At 37.9% G+C, this 21,519-nt stretch overlaps 1 protein-coding gene and 2 long non-coding RNA genes across 5 annotated transcripts; all 3 read right to left on the minus strand.

Annotated features, from left to right (window-relative positions):
* Nucleotides 1–381: 381 nt before the first annotated feature.
* LOC113004846 lies at nt 382–5,327 on the minus strand. Of its 2 annotated transcripts, none has more exons than XM_026139361.2 (2): nt 5,117–5,327; nt 382–4,852 (listed from the first exon to the last, which is right to left on the minus strand). In XM_026139361.2, exons 1-2 carry the CDS (start codon nt 5,247–5,249, stop codon nt 2,475–2,477), a joined length of 2,511 nt encoding a protein of 836 aa, XP_025995146.2. In that variant the 5' UTR covers nt 5,250–5,327; the 3' UTR covers nt 382–2,474. The 2 variants fall into 2 exon arrangements, 1 of the variants encoding a protein (XP_025995146.2); XR_005575847.1 differs by having other exon boundaries at nt 4,684–4,852; nt 4,970–5,257.
* Nucleotides 5,328–5,334: 7 nt separating this feature from the next.
* On the minus strand, nt 5,335–6,124 carry LOC120358963. Of its 2 annotated transcripts, XR_005575849.1 has the most exons (4): nt 5,866–6,124; nt 5,686–5,763; nt 5,538–5,609; nt 5,335–5,458 (listed from the first exon to the last, which is right to left on the minus strand). It is a non-coding gene; the product is annotated as an uncharacterized LOC120358963 (long non-coding RNA). The 2 variants fall into 2 exon arrangements; XR_005575848.1 differs by having other exon boundaries at nt 5,686–6,124.
* Nucleotides 6,125–13,663: 7,539 nt separating this feature from the next.
* LOC120358986 lies at nt 13,664–16,865 on the minus strand. The gene is made up of 2 exons (XR_005575880.1): nt 16,294–16,865; nt 13,664–15,766 (listed from the first exon to the last, which is right to left on the minus strand). It is a non-coding gene; the product is annotated as an uncharacterized LOC120358986 (long non-coding RNA).
* Between the last annotated feature and the right edge of the window lie 4,654 nt (nt 16,866–21,519).

A 21,519-nucleotide genomic window follows, 5' to 3' on the forward strand; every position in this document is an offset into this window, starting at 1 on the left:
AATGGCGGTCGATGCTAATAATAATACTAATCGTCGACAATATCGATATTAATAATTCGCGGAGTTAAATTTTCGAAGGCAGAGATAAGCGCATCAACGCGACGGCGGCGGCGGCGGCGTTCGCGCGCTCGCGTGAGCGTACCCCACGTCGGTACGTTAGTCAACCGCGGCCAACAACGAGCTGATCCGTGCCGCGGTGCGGGGTGCATACAGGCTTATACCGCTCACTTAGCGCTTAGGTCGGCATCGTTTTAATGAGCTGATAGACGATGCCGCTGGGGAGGAGGAAAATAATTCACGAAAAAGAAACAAGGGAAAAAGTACACGGGAAACAGAACAGGATTCGGATTGGAAATGTATAATAAAATTTTTTATGAAAAATTAATTAAAATGTTTTTTTTATTTTAGCACGTTTTTGTCCTAATTTTATATTGTAAAAATATTTACATTTTATATTTTACAATGCTAAAACTAATGAATGACTTATGATTAATACGCTTTTATAGAATTTTTACAATGATACTTATGCGCTGCGGACGGAAAAATTGACGACTCGAAACTTAAATTTAAGCGAGAACAAAGCCTGAGTAAGAAAAGATGATTATTCGACAAAACCGTATGGAAGCGAATAACGATTATTAATAAATCTGCGCTTTACCAATACCGCCGAACATGTTTTCCTCTCTTCTCTTGTTACAATTTCGTGAAAAGCATTGCGACGAATTGCATTAAGGCGCAAATTTATCACGGGTTCCCTTCCACGGTTTTGTTCATCTTCTCCTTCCTCTTGCCTTTCTCTTTCTAATATTAAATTTCTTATACTATGGAAATTTACAAATCTAGAATTATTATAATTTAAAGTTATTCCTTTCACTTTACAAGTTTCACGAGTGATTCCATCCGCTGTACGAACCACATACGCATAAAATTTTGGGCCTCCCGACACAAACGACTCGATGTAGCTACCGTTGCCGTAGCTTTCGAGTTCGTCCGTCATGTCGCCCAGAAAATTCCCAGTACGTGGTTCGTACTCGTTTGGATCACCACTACTCAAATATATAACAGAATCGGTATCGCAATATAATACTCGTCTATTTAACTTTTCTAAATAATCATACAATTTTAACCTAGCTTGTGCCGTCGTGTATGCCGCGATCACAACGTTGGTAATCGGAGAAGCTACGATTGCCTCTTCTCGCAGTCGCCTCTTCTTGCAGTCGCAGACATACAATACCTCGTCGTTGACTGGTAATATGTCAGTTATTTCGTGCTCAGGGCTAGTGAGCAAAGTTGCGAAACGCTGAGGCGATTTGTTACGATCTCGGTACTAGGAAGATTCGATCGTTGGCCGAATTTTCCCCAGAAGGAATTTAAACAGAGCTTCGCGACCGAGCGCAAGTCAGGATTACGTGAGATGTTGTTTCTATCGAGTGTAATACCTTCGATTTTCTCATATTCACGAAGGTATCGTGCTTTACTCTCGTCATCTACACATTCGCTCGGCCATCCATTAGCTTCCTGCTTTAATTGCAAAAAGGAATTTATATATCCGGTGAACAATCCGCCCTGCCGCGTATCGCGATCGTAGCGAGCAACTTTGTATTGCCAAATTTCATTTACTTGCCTCACAAGATAACCTTTCTCGATGGCTTTACGTAATTCGCATGATACCCAAGTACCCTCGAATTCACGTTCGTCAGGATGTTCGTGAGTGCACGCGGACTGCGAGAACATTTCGCAGCAACTCCGGCACAACGCAAACAGCAATTTTCCGCGCACACGGGAGTACCGGGTGAAAGAGATTGCGCGGTGGGAGTACTCGACAACGTACAAGACCTTCGACCGGGTCGAAATTATATCCTGGTCCGTCGCCGATTAACGACGAGCATTCCGCTCTGATATAGATTTCAGGATGGCCGATCGGAAAAACACCCGTCTTTAATACGTAAGGATACAGAGAACACACGTCCACGTAACGTATTTTCTCCGCGTACCCCGCTACTTCGAGTCGAATTACGATATTTTCCGTGCGGCCACCAAAAAACGCGTCACGCGGATCGAGAGGCGCAGATTTTAGTATAGGGTGATGTTCGAGAAAATTACGCATCTCGTTATTTGCCCTCATCTCTCGGTCGAAAGCGCACTGCCATTTTTCAATCACCTGATATCCTTGCCGGCGAAGACGCCATGTCATTGCGATAGTTCGTTCGTAATGCATTTCTATCGTATCGTCGCGGTTAGCAGTTGAAAGCTTACTGTCACGATTCATTTGGAAGCAAGTAAGGCAACCGTGCCAGAAGCACCCGTGAAATTGGAGAACGAAACGCTGAGTTTCAGTCCCCAATTTTGTCTCGTAATATCCGTCTACGTGGCTACCGCCGATTAAACGCTCGCAACCTCGCCCGACATGGTTTATGGGATGACCGAGCTCACGCTCCTTCCACACTAACCATTGTAAAGCTTTGCGCGATTGTCTATCGACGTTTCTGTATCCGCCCGGCGGGATGATTCCTATTTCCCCCTCGCGAAGAAAGCTTTTTCGAAAAACTTTCATACACGTGGAAGCGATAGTCGTGCATTCTTCGAAAGGACACACACCGCCGCGCTCTAAAAATATTATTTTGGAAAGCTACACAAGCACGTCGTAAAATATCTACGTCATTTCGACAATAACGTACGATCTCGCGCTGGAAGTCGAAGATGACATTTTTATTTGTCATTTCCGAATGCCATGCAAGAAATCGCTCGCGCTCATCAGGTTTCATTTGATCGGGAGAATAAAATCGAGCCTCGGGTAATGGACCGACATACGATTGATTCTCCACAGTGTTAAATAAATGCGGAAAAATGCCTTTATCTGCCGTATCCCTTAGCCCGAAAGCTTTAGGTAGATCAGATAATCGCATCGGCATATAATTAACGCTGTCGATGAATTTTGTATGACCGATCGTCATCACGATAATCTTCGTCCCGTTCAGAATTATCCGTGGCTTTTCCGTTATTAACGATTTTTCGACTAGATATTTTAAAATAAATTGCGCGTCGAACGCCTTTGCGTTGTGAGCAATACAAATAATACTTTTAAAATGTTTTGTTGGCCTTGTCACGAACTCTATAAACTGCTTTACCGGGTCGATATTAAATACAAATTCGTGCCTTCCGCACCAGCGACATCGCACCGTCATGTCGTCTATCGCCACGCAAGCAGCGCAAATTTGCTGTGCTACGCAGAGAGTCGGAACGTGTAACTTTACGTTCTCGGTTCCTTCGTACGTCTCGTCCTGCCGCGTTTCAAAATCGTAAAACACGAATGCGACAGCTCTCTTGACTTCATTGTCGTTCTCACCCTCGAGGTCATTAGCGTTTCTTTGCGCCTCTTCACGTATCATCGCACTCGTACCCTCTCCAGGGTCTTCAGCTTCGACTCTGCGTCGAAGAGGTTGCATAAAACACAAATGATTCACGGGTTGCTGAGAACGACATATCCTACAATAGGCGCTATTACATTCGTGCTGCGAGCTTGATTTTATAAATCGTCCACAATTGTTACAAATTTTAACCGAATGGCAAACAGTTGATTTTCCTTCATAAGATTTTTCGGTACGATGACGCTCGAAACATGAATTTCCGAAGAACGTACGATTACACGTATCGCACCTGACTTTCTCCGCGTCGTGATGTTCACACGAGGGTATAGCGTAGCAGCGTGGGCATCTTTTAGAGCAACGATGCCCTCTGATGGGGCGATAACCAACTTTACACGCTACGCAATATCCACCTTGCGAACCCGCAGCGGTTTTTAAATTTAAAATGGTATTATAATGGCGTCTACCCTCATAATACATAATATTTAAGCAATGATTCGGTTCACGTTCTAGTGAGGCGAGTATCGTACGCCCGTCGTAGATTAGGTTCCCCCCGCGTCCGAAATCTTTAAAACCGTAAACCATTATTGCCAGATTTTCAGCGGCGAGATACCGTTGGAATTGCTGGATTTCGTAAATCCCACATCCCTCCTCCGGTATCACGATACCGGCGTTCATCGTTAATTTTAACGCTAAATCGCGTTGTAGCGAGGAACGTCGGAATCTTACGGCTTCCCACATTTCGTGACGCGGCCCCGTCCGAAGATTTCCACGTTCGCAGTGGATTCGCGCGGCTACAAGTGAACGAGGAAAGCATAAATTATCGTCATTTACTATTTCCAATATCGATCGTTTGACGACATCCTCACGCGTCAATGGATTCGATACCCTTCCACGTCCCACCGGTACTGCGACATTGAAAACCCTGATGTTAAAAGTTTTCGTAACTTCAATTCCGCCGTTGCTTTGCGCTACCGAACTTACGAGTTCCCATATGTCCTTGTAAGTCAAGTCGCGCGCCGGGCGAAACGACAATCCCGCCGATCCGAGCGTCAAACTTTCGGAATTGAAAGATAGTCCTACGTAATCCGTCGGTTCACTTGAGCTTATCGCGTACGCATGGATTTCGCGGAACGCGTTTTCTAGCCATCGCACGGTATCGGCACTCTGTGGCACTGGACGTATCGCGAAACTCGCCTCTCTCCCGAGTATAGCAAAATTCCTAAATCTACGCGCGTTTTCCGTCTGCAGCTCTATATAATTAAATCTATCACCAACCCGATGTTGTTGTTGCTGCGACTGCTGCTGCTGCTGCGATTGTGGGTCTTGCTCCTGTTGCTGAGAATGTTGCGACAGTGGTTGCTGCGACCGATGTTGCTGCTGTTGAGGTCTTTGGTCGGCTACATTCTCTGCAGTATTGTGGAGAAATTCTTCCCCGCTAGCGTTTCTTCCAATTACAGCTTCAGCAAGTCCAGCGCCAGTTTGAACTGAAAGATGAAATATTTTTATTAATCATTGCTGTCTTATATTCTGTTTTATTTTTTCTTTTTTTTTACTAATACGCGAAAACGCCGACAAAAGATATAATATACTAACTAACTCACCAAGTTACCCCGCGATATTTCCCCGCCCAGTGATATTAATAATGCCCTCCATGGTAAGGTATTGGCATAATGTATATCATCTAAAATTATTTTGTTTTATATTACTTCGAAATAAAATAATTTAATAATAATATTAATAATAGTTACCATCATACTCTGGCGAAGCAACTCTGACTTCTCTTTCCTCGGCGTCATTTTCTACTTCCGTCCCCTCTTCATTATCCTCCACTTCAGCGCCTTCATCCGATTCCTCTTCATCTCCTTCTTCCGCATCTTCCATCGCTTCCTGCTGCTCTTCTTCTTCTTCTTCTTCTATTTCATTTTACTCTTCCTCTTGATCTTCTGCCTCCTCTTCTTCCTCTTCTTCATCTTCGTCTGTATCCTCCTCCTCATCTTCTCTTAATGCTTCTTTTTCGGTTTCCTCCTCTTCCTCCTCCTGCGTCGCTCTTTCCTCTCTTTCTTCTTCGTCCTCCGTCTCGTTTGCTTACACTAAATAATATTTTTTTTGTTATTAATTATGCTAAATAACTATATGTTAGTTTCTCCAACTCTATTTTTTAAAACTTACCTGAAGTAAATATAGCCTCATCGGCTGAGGATGGAACTCTGTCAAAATTACCTCGAGTATCGTCGTCGTCATCTAAATATATAATAACTATTGTTATTATTATTACTATTATTACAATAACTTTATAACACGATATTTTTAAATTTACCTGATGATTCACCGTCGGGGGTGTATCGAGGTGATGGTGCCTCCGCAACTAAGTCCGCGATTTCAATTCGCGGTCTTCCTATAAAATTTTCTATATGTAATATTTGATAAAACTTTGAATATTTAATTTTCTCCACGAGACGACGTGTGTCTCATGCTTACTGTACGTAGAGTTACTTACGGGCTGCTACGGCACCTTGAAGCTCCTCTTCTGCGCGTCGTCGTCTCGCCCCGTAGTTTCGCTCAAGAGGCGCCGCACGTCGAGGCGGTAGCGGCTCAAATCTGGTTACGTGTCTTACAACTGTAAAAATAAATATAATTAAATAATATCTAAAAACACTTACATTAATATGCTCAATTTTAAATTTACATCAAATTTACTTACCTTCTCCTTGACGCAAGAAGTCAGCTATATGACCCCCCGCATCATTTTCGAAAAACGCTTTGTTATGTTGTCGCGTTTCAACGTGACGTCGAATTATATTTTCCAACGTCACGTTGCCATTACAGTGCCCCAGCCTGTGCATAACACATAGCAATGTGCTGAAGCACTCCTTAGCGAACTTGTCGAACAATGCGTAGTTCGACGCGTCATTGTCACGCGCTACCTTCTTAAAATAGTGACCCTTCACTATTTTATTATTAAAATTACACGCGACGATAAAAAATTTAACAATATCGTCGCGCAACATTTTCACTATTTAAACTTCACTATTTTCACTTTTTCACTCGCAATAAAAATTGCACTTACAACGTTTGTCATAGTACAACGAAAAACTCTCGACTTATAACTGGAGAGTACGAAAGCCAAACTAACGCTTAGCTTTCGTGAAACTTAACATTTATACGTTGCATCTTCCAAATATTTCAAAAGCGAGGAAAAAGAAAATAAATTTATCTCGGCAACTCAGCCTTCTTTCGACTCTGATTTTTCTAGTTAGTCCTATCTACTGTTCTGTTTTGTTGCTAGACAAAACCCTCGTTTCGTAGATTAATCTTATAGTAGATAATGTTCCCTATTCTTCGATTAGAAAAAAATCATACTCTTGTCAAAAGTTGACATTTGAAAAAAAAATCAGGCTAAAAGCCAAACCTTAAAAATTCTTCTAACAAAAGCATATTTTTGACATTCTTTCCTGTCGATAAAACGAAAGGCTCGATAAAAGTTTAATCTTTGACTCCCTATCTAGAAAAAATCACGCTCACCGCAAAGGATGATATTTTTGATAGCGGAAGTGAAGGAAGTCATTTATCTGGAAAAAGTCAGTAAGTGCAAGTTATCACATGTCCGAACAACTTATCGTAAGTGCGCACGCTCACGTCTTTGTCGTATTAGACATATCCTCGTGATATTTTAAATCATATCGCTGTAAGATTATTTCTGTTAGAAAATTTAGAAAAATTTAAAAATGTTTTTAATTTCTTAGGTGCGCGCGCAGACTCTTGTCTATATTGTTGCAACGTTGCAAACAGAGTCGACGTGGTCAACGATACCCCGTACTGAAAATCATTCAAGTCTCCTCGTTCGAAGTGTTAACTTCGTTAGAGAGTAACCTTGTGTTTTTATTACTGTTAGTCCTGTTACTTTTCAGTTTCGCCGTTCGATAGAACAAAGTAAGAAGAAGAAGATGGCTAACCAGCAAGCTAGTAATAACTCTGCAAAGCGAACAGGGATTCCCGATATTAGCGAGATGCATAACGACGAGAGGAGAAGCGAACGCTTTCCCATGTTACTGACAACAACATATGGACTCAACAATTCACATACGAAAAGAATACTCGTGGGACTGCAAACTACTAAAAAGGGAATCTTTGAGCCTGTAGTGAAATTAAGTGGGAGCAACGCTGACGGAGTATATTTTGATGCAGAATCGTGGCTGCAATTTCAAGAAAACATGGGACTTATGAGCGACTACTTGAACGCGAATAACAAATTCAAACCGGAACCTGTAGTAATAAAAAATATCTCAGTCATCTTTACCTCATCCTACGGGTCAAAGTCGCTATTTTTGACGTACAAGGAGAAAGAAAAGTCAGATTCTGCGGAAAATACCAACGAGGAGGGCGAAGATTCAGCTCCACCGATGAGGAAACGGAAATTCTATGCCGTAGCAATCGTGATGCAGAAAACTACCTTCCTGGGCCTGGAGAACGTAATGAAGTGCGTGGATGCTTACTTAGAACATTTAAAAACTTTAAGCAATATCGTCAACGAGTGCGCTCACTATTTAATCAAAGAAATAGAATTGAAACTTCCGAAAAGTTACGTAGATCGCGATATTATAAAACTAACGTTAAAAGGAAACTATAGTGAAATCGAACGCGATGTACGTACTCAAATTAAGGATTTAACTTTTCTTGATATGTACTTTAATATAATATTTTTAGAAATAACTTTACTGCGCTTCGACGAAATCGTCCATATAATTCTGTCAAATCACGGGTCATAATTTGTACAATTTCATGATATAAACGCACTCTTATGTAGCGTCATATTTAATCATGCATTTTTTAAAAGTATAAATCTTCGTATGATTAATGTAAGAATAATAATAAATAGTTTGTAAGATTAATGTAACAATAATAATAGTTTTTACAAATTTTTTCTTTATAATAAAAGAAAATGCGTGATAAAATCATCTGTATGCTACCCCATTCAATCATGTAACTTAAAAATGTAAGAATATACTCGTAGATGTATGAAAAAAAAAGTTGAATGTTTCAACAAATACTCTTTTGTAACTTTTAAAACTGAATTATTTTTTCACTCGACCTGCCTAATGCCAAGACTCTATCTCCTGTACGTAGTAACGCTAAATTCGTAAAAGTGCTTCCTTTTGATAATTATCTTTTTCTAAACGTACCATACCTTTGAAAGCATATGTATATCGTAAAAGACGTTTCCGTCCTTTCTATCGTAATTTCCAGATAAGACCTTTCGACTTCTCAGGCCTCTTTTACCCGTTCCCCACTTTGCTGCTAAATTTTTCCCAAAATACCTGTCTTTCAACCAATCCGCTCCTGGGGCAGCCGTGGGGGAAACCAATAAGCACACTCTAATTCCTCCCGGAGCCATTCCCTTTACTTCCCAATAAAAACGCTCCTGATATCGTCAGGTCTTCCCCGCCCCTCCCCCCGGTCCTGATATCGTTAGGTCCTCCACGCCCCGCTCCAAATTTCGTCAGGCCCTCCCCTCCACTTGGCCATTTTACTGCTAGTGCGTCACCCTACCCCCACCACTTCACTGATAAGACTGGCGTCAGTGACGTCATTTGTTTTGACGCCCCATGACTAACCATATACTACTGAAAAACATTATTTTTAAAAAGTGAAATATTATTTATCTTTAAAATATAAATATAATATCATAATACAAAAGAAAATTCAACAAACAGCTAATTAATTAAAACATTCAAATCATTTAGTTACGTCGCAACGACGTACAAACAACGTATCATATTTTCTGCGACTTTGTGACCAAAACAGCACGTCTCTGTTTCATCCGGTGCAGGCAGGGATGTTTGCTGTGTTACAAAATAAATGTTAATTGTAAATAAATAATGTGTGTTAATCTCGCTGTTACCTGATATTTAATAATATTTCTGAGCGTCTTATAAAAGATACTTTCTCTTATAAAAGATAATTTATTTTGTAATACAGCGAGCATATTTAATATCATGTATTATTTTAACTTGTTTTCAGTAAACTCTATATACATTGTAAAAGTTACATTTACTTTATTAACGTTTTTAATAAACAGAAATCAAAATGTACTTACCTTACTTATTAATTAATCCAGTTACAAATTTTTGAAACCAGAAAGTACACGCAGCGTTGAGGCCTCTGGGACTCAATTTGTAAAATTACACGTACACCAGGCATTGGAATTATTTTTATATCTTTATTCAATTATTTGACACTTGTTTCAAATGTCAATTCATTAAAAATATACATTTACATTAACGCTAGAATTAAAAAGTATGACTTAGAGGCAGACCTGAGAAAGCAAACTACATTTTTGCTGAGAAAAGTAAAATATGCATTGGAAAAAGATAGAAAGATAAAAATAGATAGAAGGTGCATCCGATCTAATTAACCTCGTTTAATTACCATATTCATGTGCACTTTGTAAATCATATCTTATGATACTTGAAAAATTGTATACTTAGCACTCGTAAGAATATAATATAATATTGACTCTAGTTAATGCAAAATATATATTTTTAACTGTACATATTTATTAATATTACAATTATTTAACGCGTTTTTCACCACGCAAATAAATTCGGCAGAAAAATGTGTCGTTTGTCCCGCGAACCGAGATATTATTGACGATTTAAGTTACAGGTTAGGAAACCTGTCATACGCGCAATCATGATCGCGGTCACGTGATGCATATCACATGGTCGCATAAATGCTGATAGTGTAGTAGCGAACGCCACACTGTGTCGAAAATGTGAAAGAGAGAATTTCTGAAGGCGACGACGACGACGAACAAGGAGACGTATCTTACAGAAAAATGTAGAGAGATTAGAAACTTTGCTTCGCGATATCTCCGCTCGTAGGGCACGGAAAGAAAAAATAAAAACACTTTTATATATGCAATTTTTCCCAAGCTGTCGATTGAGACGACTTTGAACTTGATTGGTTCAGCCGTTGCTGAGATTTGATAATTTCGTTATGCTTGAACTTGCTAACTCGCGTAAAAGAGGCTCGGTCTCTCTCGCTTTTTGTTTATAAAAAAGAAAAAAAAAACAGGCGACCTCGCTTTTTGATACCCGCGGTCCGCCCAAGTGGATATCACGCGCGACGGCACGTGACCGGGCGTGCGACTGATTTTACTCGTAAAAAACAGTGTTCGGATAAATCACAATTTTTTGATACTTTATTATTTTTTTTCTTATTGAAGGACTTGTTTGCGACCTATGTTCCCTTTGAGACTTTTGATCCTCTCAAAAAGTAGAATGAAAAAAAATAATAAAAAATTTTGACCTTGAGTTTCAAGGCCAAAACGAATTTTGCGGGACCATGTTCGAGGGTGATTTTTGCCGGGCATGAACTGAAGAATCATCTGTTCAAGCGACGACAATTTTTATACACCCTGTACAAAGTAGCGTTTGCGGACGCGGCGCGCGGACGGACAAATGATGGTGTCGCTCGAACTGACGAGATGTTAAGCTTACTTCTACGCGTGGACGGACAAAACGGAAAAATAACGCGACGGACGAACAGAAAATATCATGCTCGGACGGACGGACGCGGTGACTGCGCGCGGACGGACGAAGAATCGTGTGCTATATACAAACAGGTGATTTCGAGCCAAATTTCTCCGAATTCGGAATTTCTGTTTACAAGTCGGTGTGGCCTTGCCGAAGGCTGCGGCCACGGCCGCGTGTGCGCGGGCGCGGCAACAATACAATTTGCGCGCGCAGTACAGCTGTACTACGAATCGACGCGATCGCGACGCGCTGCAGTTAATATCGCGGTGTTGTTGCGGCGGGGGCAACGACTCACGCCAAGATCACTTGGTGTAGGCGCGAAACTCTACATCCCAGATCGTGAGCCGATGCCGACGGAGAGGAAATCGGATCGTGATTTCCTGACCCACCGAGATCTCTCGGTGGAGCCTAAGGCACTTGAGCCCGTAGAGTCGGGTGCGGATCGGAAGCTTGTCGCCAAGACTGCTTGGCAGAACCCAAGGCGCTTGAGTTCGGTTCTGAGCAGACGAATCGATTCGGAAACGGCAGAATACGAAAAGACAGACTACTTCTGCGGGACGGTTCGGAAACAAGCAGCCAAAAAAAGCCCCGAATGTCGAAGCGGCGCTTATATAGCCGAATCTTGCGAGGAAGGGCGGTACGGTGATACAGGCGGTTCGGTAGTCGGAGGGGGGATCCCCGCCACTCGAGATCGGCAGCAACCGCCACTTTGACCGCTTCTCGGGCGCGTGCACGCGCATGATATTCGTTACGTGCGGATGCGTTTACGCGCGCTACGCCGATTTGAAACAGATTATGCGGCACCTTACGCCGGCGGTCCAATTGTCCGGCGGTTGTTCGGCCGGACAGCTTGGAACGGTGGACGGTCCGAGGGGGACTCGGAAAGGCGGTTTGTTACAGACCACATTCTTTTTGGACGTGTCTTGAAGGGGATCTTTATGAACCTTGATAAACATGCCGAGTTTGTTGAGGCTGTAGAATGCTGCTCCAGAGTTAATGTTATTTGTAATGCCCTTGAATTTATTAGATACTGATTCCATAAAAGGAACCGTGAACCAGTTTTTTGTATGTTCAGATTCAAATTTCTTGATAGAGTCTTTCTGTTTGGCATTACGATTGTGAATTAGATTTTTTAATCTTGTTTTTATAGTTTTAAAAATAAAATCTAACGGATAGTCATTATTCAATAAAATGTTTACTACTAAGATTTTTTAGTGGAATTTAGGATGTGACAAGAAGAATGATCTATCCACCATGCCTATGATCACACTTCTTTTTTATGAGAGTGGGTGCAAAAAATTCAGATATCTTTTTGAAAATGTAGGTTTGTGGAACCAGTCAAATTTAATCTCATTGTCACAAATTAAAATCGTAGTGTCTAAAAAATTAATTTTATTTCCGCCGATCTCAATAGTAAACTTTAATCTCGGATGAATTGCGTTGAAGTTATTCAGTAGCGTATCAATATACGGTAGTGGAACTGCTGTTACAATGTTGTCTACATATCGATAATAAAAGGCTAAAGGAAAATCAATCGTCTTAAGCACCTCACTCTCCAAATCCTGCATAACTAAATCGGCTATGATAGGAGACAGCGGTGAGCCCATCGAAGTCCCGAAATTTTGTTTATAAAATTGGTTGTCAAATTTAAAAAAGGTTGAGTCAAGAACAAAACAAACAGCTCCAACAAACTCATCGCAAGAGATCTTACAATGTTGCGAGATGAAGTTCCATCTCTTGTGAATATTATTAACAGCTAATTCCGCAGGAACGTTCGTAAACAATAACACCAAGTCCAATGATATCAATTGAAACTCATTGTTAATTTGTACGTTGTTTCAAATTTCACCAGCTCAAAACTGTTGTCAATGTGCCCACGAGCTGGTGGGATACTGGTTGAAAGTATCTTGTGTAAAAAAGTTGCTAACTCGTATAACGGACTATCGATTGACGAGACAATTATCTTGAAGAGGCAATTCGCTTTATGAACTTTTGAGAGACCGTAGGCTCTAAGCAGTAAACCATCACTACAAAAAGTTCTTCAAATATTACTAGAGTAATAATAACACGAATTTCCAACATTCTCATAATAGGGTTGTTACGTAAAAAAATTATATTTTATTATCTAAAAGACTTTTCCGTAACAAATTGTAGGAAACAAATTTTTTTAAAAATATTAATAATTGACTGAGTTATAATAAAATGAAAATTAAGACCGTTTGAAACGGTACCTTTTTCGCGCGCTTGCTACGTGACGTCATATGCTGGTACGCACGCAGGCTGCGACCATACAGCACACACGAAGAATACATTTAGTTGGCCGAATATGGAAAATATTGCTACCAATTCAAAAAAAGAGTCGTGAGTGGTGTTTTGCACCTAAGTGTACTAATACAAGTATCAAAACACCAAATAAAATATTTTTAACAGTGCTACGTGATATAAAACGTCGAAAGACATGGATGAGAATGGCTAGACGTGATGATGTGACGAATCCACCAACAAGTTGTTTGTTCTGCTGTGAAGATCATTTTAACGTAATTATGATATATTCATGATTTATATAGAATATATATAATAATAATAATCAAAATTATATTTATAAAGAACATATTTTGTATATTCGATTAGTTGAACATTACATTTAATTTTTTGTGTTATATTAAATTAAATAAGAATGCCTTTAAATATTTACTTAAATGTATTCTTATTTTATTAAATCAATAAATATAAATAAATTTTAATTCAATATAAAAATACTTTTTTGTATTTTTTACATATTTATTACATATTAGTTACAGGAAGACATAGACAATTATTGTAGATTTAAAATAATGGGAGGACGAATTCAATTGAAAAAAGACACGGTTCCACATATTTTTAATTGTCAGGATAGACAGAATACAAGTGACAAAGCTGATATGAAATCGGGAGCTGCAAAACGGAAAAGAATACAAACTTTGCAGGATATGGAAAAGAAAGTATCAGAGAAAACAATGGCTAATGAAATAGATGCAGGATGTTCTACACAAACAGTGATAGATGCTACTGATGATGCTTTAATACAAGAAAGTATGGATATTGATGAGAGGGATAATTTCGAAATACGATTTAAAGATGTTGGTGTACAAGCAAAGCCACCTTTCAGAAGTAAAGCTATTCTTTGCAAACCTATAAGTAAAGACATGGCCTGTTCTCCTATTAAACAAAATATAAAGGCAGAAAAAAGTGGTATTGATAAATCCAGCAGTAATATTACTGATGATACTATCGATAATATTACATCGATAAATGAGGATACTTTGAAGAGTACCGATGGATATTTTCCTTCGGAAGAATACACGAGTGAAGAATTAAAAACGCACAAAACGGAATCAGACAATATTACGAGAGAGTTGAAGCTTTCCATTATAAAAAAAAAAACTTAAAATGTATATAGGTATTTCAGACCAGTTTTTATATGTCATAAACCTTTTGCACAACAAGACAGGTTTAATTCATACAGACATATATTTAACATTAACTAAAATTAAAATGAATGATACGTTTTCTCGTTTAGGCGATGAGTTTGGCATGTCTGCTAGTCATGCAAATAGAATTTTTAATAAGTCTATTCCATTAATAGCTTGTTTAAGGTCTTTTATTTTTTGGCCAAAAAAAAGGTACTATACAGTTTTTACTTCCTATACCATAGATATTTTAAAGTATTGCATTTTTTGTAATCTGACCACGTTAGAGCTTGATGTACTGCATTAGTAGGTTTTTGAATTTCTATTTCTAGACAATCAATTATAGACTGTACATTACTATATCTTGCTCAAAATGATATTTTTCAATACATTTTTTTATATTTGAATACATGTTTTCTTTTCTATTTTTGTACAGATTTTAAAAGTAATGGAAAAATATTTTTTTCCTAGAATTTTAATGAATTGGATATTATATTTTTAGTGTAATTGGAATCATAATCCACCCACACAAGTTTCACTTTTTTGGATGTCTCAAAATCAAATTTCGCCACGCAAAATAAACCTTTAGTTCGATTGGCAAACATCATTTGAATTTGCATTTGGGAATAAAACTTCTTTGCTATTGATCCATTCTTACATATATATCTGTCTTCAGATTTTTCGGTTAACCGGCATTTAACCTCGACGATGTAATCTTTTGTATAAGAATCAGGAGAAGCTCCAAATATAGGGTAATCAGGCAACAATATTAAACCAGTTGGGTAAAATTCCCTTCCCAACTTTTTCTCGACTACCTGTAAAACTTCTCGTTCAAGATTTCTTCCTCGTCTCATCGCTTAAGTCTCTATTAATTTTACTGCACCTATAACTCTTTCAACGTACGAACCGTTTGTAGTTTTACAGTTTGCAGCTTCATATATGGTTGAAGCTGTAATTCTTCCATAGCGTAGTTCATACCAGCGACAGGAACTTTGTTCTTTTATAGCTTTTGTAGCTTCAATGCACAAATTTAAGCTCATGTGTTGTTTTGCAAAACGTGAAAAGTCAGCAACATTTCTTTTATCTCGATCACTACAGTTATATCTTAAAAGAAGAAAATGTAATGATAATGATTTTAAAGAATTGTCGTAATTATGTATGAAATGACGCGTAATTTGACTGTCGAGTTTTCTTGTTTTAGCTATTTCGATAAAATCTTCCAAAAAATTTGTATTTAATACTGTAAATTCTTCATATTTGCTTCTACTTAACATCTTCGCAGTTACACATTTTAATGATGTTCCTATTGACGACATTGTGGGACGCTTCCAATAACATGCTACAGATGTTGGAGCAGGTTCTTCGCTTCTTCGATGTGCCCACATTAAAAATGCTATGGCGTGCTTGCAACCACCTAAAATTACCATATATTTGGAGCAACTTGTATAATAACATGAGTAAAATTCAAAATGATTGGTTTACTTCTTCATCGCCTGAAGAACTGTCAATAATTTCAAATAAAGATATTAAAATTTATTTAACGTTATTTATTTAGTTATAATATAAAATAATTATTTACATATAGTTATAATTAACACGAAAATAATTAATAACAAATTTCTTTATTTTAAGCAAATTATAGAAATGCCAAATGTTTCACTTCTATTTTAGTTAATATTTGTCGTTGGCTTGATCATTATTTATACTATTCAAAAAAAGATCTCTTGTTTATAATATTCATAAACATATGTTATATTATCATAACTTGTTTCTAACAAAAAGCAGTTACTATAATAAATTAATGCAGTAATAGAATCTACATTTTTTACACAGCCTAGCTAAAATCTTTTACGATGATGTTAGAGCAATAAACAAATACTATGTTTTATATAGTTTTAATATAATATTTTTAGACAAATTTTGAGTAAAAGTAAATCTCACCTGAAGAAGCTGCACAATCAAAGCATTATGCACTTTTAATTTCATTTTTTCTTTCATCAATTATTAATTCAACTGCGTATGCTTTGTTACGAACTTTGTGTTTAGGGCATATTTTAGCACGAATGGTACACATTCTTTTTTGACGACATATCTCCACATATCCAATTGCTTCGTCACCATACCTTTCCTGACTTGCTCTAACAAATAAAATAATACATATTTAAACGTTTAAAAAATTATTGAGCACAATATGTCAGAGCTATTTGACAGGTGCAATAAAAAGTAAGGTTAGAATTCATTGTTCTAACAAAATAATCTATAGATTTTTCATTATACATTAATCTAAATATAAATCAAATAAACTGGAGATTGTAAAAATTATTAGCACTAACCGTTATGCTTTACATAATCTTATTAACCCATATTTTTGTCAGTTCGAGTTCCTATTATTAATCTAAACATAGTTATAACTGATGAATGTTCATACGAGGTGTGTTCAAAAAGTATCGCGAATTTTGTGTTTTTTCAAAAATTATTTATTTATTCATGAATATCTATTTTGTCCCCTTCAAAGTAATCCCCATGAGATATTATACACTTGTGCCAACGGTTTTTCCAATCTTCGAAGCACTTCAAAAAATCATTTTTTTTTATCTTGTTCAGCTCCTCCTTCGATGCCGTCTTTATCTCGTCAAGCGTAGCGTAACGTCATCCTTTCATGGGCCTCTTCAGTTTAGGGAACAAGAAAAAGTCACAGGGGGCCAGATCTGGGGAATACGGTGGCTGCGGCATCATTAGTGTGTTGTTTTTGGCCAAAAAGTCGCGTACAAGCAACGATGTGTGAGCAGGGGCGTTATCGTGGTGCAAAAGCCAATTTATGTTCTTCCACAAATCCGGGCGTTTCTGGCGGATTGCTTCGCGCAAATTGCGCATAACTTGCAGCTAATATTCCTTATTGACCGTTCTACCCTGTGGCAAGAACTCATGATGCACCACGCCCCTGCAATCGAAGAAAACTGTCAGCAAAACTTTCACATTCGACCGAACTTGGCGCGCTTTTTTCGGTCTTGGTTCGTGCGGCAGCTTCCATTGAGATGATTGAGCTTTGGTTTCCACGTCATAACCATAAACCCACGATTCGTTACCAGTTATGACCCTCTGGAGCAAATTTGGGTCGTCGCGGACAGAGTCCAACATCTCATTAGCAATGTTCATGCGATGCTGTTTTTGGTCGCAATTGAGCAATTTTGGTACGAATTTCGCGGCGACCCGTCTCATGCCCAAATCATTGATAAAAATCGAATGGCACGAGCCAATCGATATGTTTAGGTCCTCAGCAACTTCTCTAACGGTGATTCGACGATTGGCCAATACCATTTTCTCCACTTCATTAATTTTTTCGTCTGTTGTTGAAGTGCTCGGGCGTCCGGCACGCTCTTCGTCGTTCACATCTTCTCGGCCTTCTGAGAACATTTTGTACCACCGATAAACGTTGCTTCGGTCCAAGGTAGCTTCTCCGTATGCCACAGTCAACATTCGGAATGCATCCGCGCACTTAATTTCGTTTTTCACACAAAATTTGATACAGGTTCTTTGATCCATTTTTTTGAATAGGTAAAAATCGAAGACGATCCAAAACACGTGCAAGCAAAGCAGCTGTCAACAATTAAGTGAACATTCAAAATGGCCGAGCTTGTCGGCATAAGTGAGAGACATGAGTACCAACATAACGCCACAAAAAGATCGAAATTCGAATATACGTAACCCGCGAAAATTCAAAATTCGATACTTAAAGATTCATGTACCTATGCATTTTAACTCCTCAAGATTCAGCTGTATTGAGTGTTGGGTTGTTTGCAAAGAAATTTGAAATCATTACTACATTTACACATGGTAAATTATCCGACTGAGCTTTAACGAAACCTGGCTGTGCCATAATTCACGATTACTGCAAATCACTTATTTTGTAATATGCCAAGAATTCTAAAAACTTGCCTACACAAGATGATATTTTGGTACGTTTGATGTTCACAGTCAGTCTCATACCGTTCGGCTCGATCGTCTACCAGCATTTGACGTCACGATGCAGCCGTCCAATCTGAATTCGTTTAAGTCACGTGGTATAAATTCGTATTTTCCAGCGTTTTTAATAAATTATAATTAATTACCAAAGTATAAAATTTTGTTTTTAATGTCATATTCATATTTACCACCCCTAATTTAGTATAAAAAAAAAGTTTCAAAGAAAAAAAAATTTGTGCAACGACCCTATTTAAATTTGTTGAGTAACAAGAAGAATAACTTTGTCGTGTCTGGAGTAGTAATGGGCACGTTTTTCCTTGAGTACTCGGTACAATCTCATCAATTGTGTTCGGTAGAGAGCCCCAGTAATGGTTTCATTCGGTTTAAGCAACTCATAATACACGACACCAAGCTGATCCCACCAAATACACAACATGAGCTTTTTTCCATGAATGATCGGCTTGGCTGTCGATGTTAAAGCATGGCCAGGTGGTCCCCATGATTTCTTCTTCTTTGGGTTATCGTAGTGGATCCATTTTTCATCACCAGTGACTATACGATGCTAAAAACCCTTTCGTTTATGCCTGGCAAGCAGCATTTCACATGTGAAAAATTGGCGTTCAACGTTTCTCGGCTTCAGTTCATATGGAACCCAGTTTCCTTGTTTTTGAATCATTCCCAATGATTTTAAGCGATGTGAAATTGTTGGTTGAGTCACTCCTAATGTAAGTGCAAGTGCTTCTTGCGTTTGGCACGAATCTTTATCTAATAATGTTTCCAATTCCGCGTTTTCGTACACTTTTGGCCTTCCGCTACGTTCTTTGTCTTCGACGTTAAATTCACCGGTCTTAAACTTGTGAAACTACTCACAGCAACTTCTCTCACTTAAGGCAGCCTCACCATATGCTTCTACAAGCAATCGATGCGCCTCGGCTGCAGATTTCTTCAAATTAAAGAAGTAAATCAAAAGCTCCCGCAAATGACGCTTATTCGTCTCAAAACTCGACACTTTCGCACCAAAAAAGATATATGATGCTGATACAAAATCGTTAATATTTTAATGTTATGTTGTTGCCAGATGTCCAACCTTACGATATAACGTTTTACGACAGACAATTTCAACCATAACATACTAGTGGTGCCATTTTTTGTGAAACGGCGGAAACTTATTTATACTCCTAATATATGCAGTTAAAAATATATATTTTGCATTAACTAGAGTCAATATTATATTATACTCCTACGAATGCTACGTATAAAATTTTTCAAGTGTCATAAGATATGATTGACAAAGTGCATATGAATATGATAATGAAACATAATTAGATTGCATGAGCCTTATTAAATTTATTTTTATTTTTCTATCTTTCTCCAATGCATATTTTTCCCAGCAAAAATGTGGTTTGCTTTTTCTCAGGTTTACCTTTAAGTCATACTTTTTTAACTGTAGGATAATGTAAATGTATATTTTGAATGAATTGAAGTTTGAAACAAGTGTCAAATGATTGAATAAAGATATACAAATATGTATAATTTTACAAGTTGAGTCTCAGAGGTCTCAATGCTGCGTATTCTCTCTGGTTTTAGAAATTTGTAACTAGATTAATTAATAAGTATGGTAAGTACATTTTGAAATCTGTTTATTAAAGTTAACAAAGTTAAATGTAGCTCTTACAATATATAGTGAGTTTACTAAACTAGTTAAAATAATAAATGATATTAAATATGCTCGCTGTGTTACAAAATAAATGTTAATTGTAAATAAATAATATGTGTTAATCTCGCTGTTACCTGATATTTAATAATATTTCTGAGCGTCTCATAAAAGATATTTTTTCTTATAAAAGATAATTCATTGTGTAACACAGCGAGCATATTTAATATCATGTATTATTTTAATTAGTTTTCAATAAACTCTATATACATTGTAAAAGTTACACTTACTTTATTAACTTTTTTAATAAACAGGATTCAAAATGTACTTACCTTAATTATTAATTAATCCAATTACAAATTTCTGAAACCAGAAAGTACACGCAGCGTTAAGGCCTCTGAGATTCAACTTGTAAAATTACACGTACACCAGGCATTGAAATCATTTTTATATCTTTTCAATTATTTGATACTTGTTTCAAACGTTAATTCATTAAAAATATACATTTACATTAACGCTAGAATTAAAAAAGCATGACTTAGCAGGCAGACCTGAGAAAGCAAACTACATTTTTGCTGAAAAAGGTAAATATGCATTGGAGAAAGATAGAAAGATAAAAATAGATTTAATAAGGTGCATCCGATTTAATTAACCTCGTTTTATTACCATATTCATGTGCACTTTGTAAATCATATCTTCTTATGACACTCAAAAAATTTTATACGTAGCACTATTAGGAGTATAATATATAATAATATTGACTCTAGTTAATGCAAAATATATATTTTTAATTGCACATATTCATTAATAATAGGCTTATTCAACGCATTTTTTCACCACGCGAAAGAATTCGGCAGAAAAATGTGTCGTTTGCCCCGCAAACCGAGATATTATTGACGATTCAGGTTACAGGTTAGGAAACCTGTCATACGCGCAATCATGATCGCGGTCACGTGATGCACATCACATGGTGCATCACGTGACCGCATAGATGCTGATAGTGCAGTAGCGAGCGCTACACTGTGTCAAAAATGTGAAAGGGAAAATTCCTGAGGGTGACGACCAAGGAGACGTATCTTACAGAAAAATGTAGAGATTAGAATTTGCATCGCGATATCTCCGCTTGTACGGAGAGAAAAAATAAAAACACTTTTATATATGCAATTTTTCCCAAGCTATCGAATGAGACGACTTTGAACTTGATCGGTTCAGCCGTTGCTGAGATCTGATAATCTCGTCATGCTTGAACTCGCTGACTCGCGTAAAAGAGGCGTTGGTCTTTCTCGCTTTTTTTTTTTTGAATTGGCACGAGACGCGACCGCGCCTCTTGATCATAGACATAGTAAGGTTATATAGACACAAAAGAAAATGTATATGTTTTGTAAATAGTTGCAAAAGTAATTATCTGGACACAAGGGAAAAGAAAAAACAAAAGAGTGCGCTAGAGAGCGAGGGAAAGCAATAGAAAGCGAAGAAAAGCAGACGGCAAAAAAGAAAGCAAGGGAGAGTAATAAAGAGCAAGGGATGAGGGCGTGAAAGAGTGGAGAGCG

Source organism: Solenopsis invicta, chromosome 11, assembly GCF_016802725.1.
Source record: "Solenopsis invicta isolate M01_SB chromosome 11, UNIL_Sinv_3.0, whole genome shotgun sequence".
Lineage (NCBI taxonomy): Eukaryota > Metazoa > Arthropoda > Insecta > Hymenoptera > Formicidae > Solenopsis > Solenopsis invicta.